General features: G+C 50.6%; 1 protein-coding gene across 1 annotated transcript; it reads left to right on the top strand.

The window, feature by feature from the left end:
• Positions 1–1,995: 1,995 nt before the first annotated feature.
• On the top strand, positions 1,996–2,287 carry PtA15_6A150 (uncharacterized protein; the record flags this gene model as incomplete). The annotated part of the gene is made up of 2 exons (XM_053169825.1): positions 1,996–2,177; positions 2,242–2,287. 2 exons carry the CDS (start codon positions 1,996–1,998, stop codon positions 2,285–2,287), a joined length of 228 nt encoding a protein of 75 aa, XP_053021077.1.
• Positions 2,288–2,628: the final 341 nt, after the last annotated feature.

Here is a 2,628-nt window from a genome sequence, read left to right as displayed (position 1 = left end):
TTCCAAGGGGAAGGGGAAAAGGAAGGTCGACTCCATTATCACGGATACTGCCCCCCCAGACAGACCTAGCAAACGAACCCGGCAAACAACTGCTTCATCTTCCATCGGGAACCCTGTGCCCATCCTTCCCTCTGAAGAACCTATTCTCCAAACAGACCTGCAGACCAACTCGGACAACTCATCCACGCGCTCTTACTCGCTTCGTCACAGGAAGAAAAAGATGGCAACAGCATCTGGCGAGGACACTTCTACCGGATCTGATGACGATAGTGGAAGTGATGATACCGTCAGAGGTGTGCAACCTTGAGGCAGACACGTGCAGTTACCAGTCGGTGACAAGGATTGTCCCCGCCTCTTTCCAGATGAGCTCGATGTGGTCCGCCAAACCATCTTACATACTGTCCTGCCTTCGTGGATTGACAGAGTCCCACAAAACTTGGGTTCTGCATGCCACGGTTCACTGAAGGCAGCAGAATGGTTGATCTTGTACAAAGTTTATTACACCATTGCACTGATTCCTCTGTGGATCAGATCTAAAGATGAAGGAAGTCCCAGCCAAAGCAATACACGAACATCTTTGCTCTTGGAGTCAACCACCACACTCTCCCAGGTGGCACACTTCCTCACTCTACCCACAATCAAGGTGCAAGATTTACCTGAACTCGACAGCCTGATATTGAAATACAGGCAATGCTTGCTGACAGGCTGGCCCGGCAAATCGAGCAAGCCCAATTTGCATCTTACGCAGCATTTCTCAGACGTTATCCGGAGATTTGGCCCTCCCCGTTCAACGGCAGCCTGGGCCCAGGAGAGAGTGAACGGCATGTTACAGAGGCTCCCCACCAACAACCACCCAGGTTAGTTCCCCGTGTTGCGTGTGACTGCATGTGCCCATGAAAAGTATTGATGTTCGATCACCACACTGCAGACGATATCCCCAAGACACTGCTCAACAAGTGGCATATTAACTCCAATCTCCGCTCTCTTGAGAATGAGCCATCCTACGTAAGATCTTTGACAGAACAGGATTTAGAGATAGCCGCCTCCACGACAACTCAGCTTTAACAGCCTTTGTTTAAGAAGTGGAAATCCCTGGTAGCGGGCAAAGATGGCCGAAGGAACACCACTGGGGTGAGTCAACTTGGGCAAAATTTGCACCCTTCGGTTGAAGCTCTTGTCAGCATTCAGATTGATAGAAAGAGTTATACAACAAAGGAGCATCGCAAAGAAAACTTGTTGGTTGAGTTCTCCCTAGGCAAAGATCAACAATTTGGACAAACATGCAAGATCTTTAAATCCGATCAAATACCGGGCACATCCTGGCTTGTGGTTAGGCCTTTCAAGGAAATACATAAGACAGATGATCCTTATGGTGATTATCCTGATCTGAACTGTCGACTTGAACAAGAGGGGCCTGTGGTGATTGACTGTACCCAAGTGATCGGGCATGTTGCCATCATGCGGCACGTTTCTGGCACCTTTGGAATGTCCACTGAGACCCTGAGCGCTGTTGGATTGCGGACAGCGGTAAGCCTAACCGCTCATGCTCCTTCCCCACAGTGTCTATAACTGCTGATTGGCCATGTTTGGACTTGTGTTTACAATGTGTAGGGGTGGGAAGGTTTGGTGGATGAATGAAGAGATGCCACAGGTGGTGCTTGCATGGGCAGCTTTGGGCAGGCTGTTGAATGGCGAACAGAGCCAGCGGGATGAATATGTCCCCTTGTTCGGTCCCTCTGCCATCCCACACAAAGGAGAATACATTCTTATCTTATAGAGCTCCCTGCTTGATGTGTGTCTGAATTCATCACATATGTTCAATTTGGACTTGGTTCGTCCACCATTGTGCCTGGAGCTTCCCTCGTCGATATCTTGCACAGTTCCAGCTTAATGTCCCACTCGCTATCCGGTACAACCCTGCACGCCTGAGAATTCATTTCTGCTTCAGCTTGATCACGCCCTTTCCCATCACACGTACCTGTGTCACTGTCCGTCATGTCTGACGCTTCTTCGGCTTCGCGACATGAGCGCGGCGAGGGAGAGCCCGATTCTCTCCCTCCCAGCCATGACCAGGGGTGGATCTCAGCACTCGTCGATAGTCTCGTCCCAAAATTTCAAGCTCAGGGAAGCACTTCGGCTAGCGATTCCGCAATGCAGACTGACACTACTCAAGGCAGGTTAATGGATAATAATCCTCTCCAGCAGAAATCGAGGTAGTGACTGACATGGTTCTCATGATAGGCCCATCTGCTGCGGGGAACGATCAGGCCCCGTCCGAGATCAATGACACCATGCAGTTGAACCCTGAGTTTGTCGTCAACAATGCTAGGCAAGCGAGAAATCAAGCCGGAAAGGCGGAAAATGAACGGCGATCGGGGCGCCGTGCCACAGGGATCGCGCAGAAGGGGGCAAATCCCGAGCACTTTGATAAGCTCTCTCGGGGTATCCAAGCATTTATCAAATTCTTCCTTGGAAATCCCAGCAAGCCGCAAGATTACCCTCAGCCTCCAACACCGTCCGAACTGGCGGACCAATATTGGGTCGAGAATCGGAGTACTATCATCCTCCAACAGCTTGAACGAGTTTGTGCGGCACTTTCGAACAAACCAGCGGCTGAGGTCGAATACT

Source organism: Puccinia triticina, chromosome 6A (genome assembly GCF_026914185.1).
Source record: "Puccinia triticina chromosome 6A, complete sequence".
Taxonomy (NCBI): Eukaryota; Fungi; Basidiomycota; class Pucciniomycetes; order Pucciniales; family Pucciniaceae; genus Puccinia; species Puccinia triticina.
The sequence above is the reverse complement of the archived record's forward strand: the minus strand, read 5'-3'. Positions and strand labels throughout refer to the sequence as shown.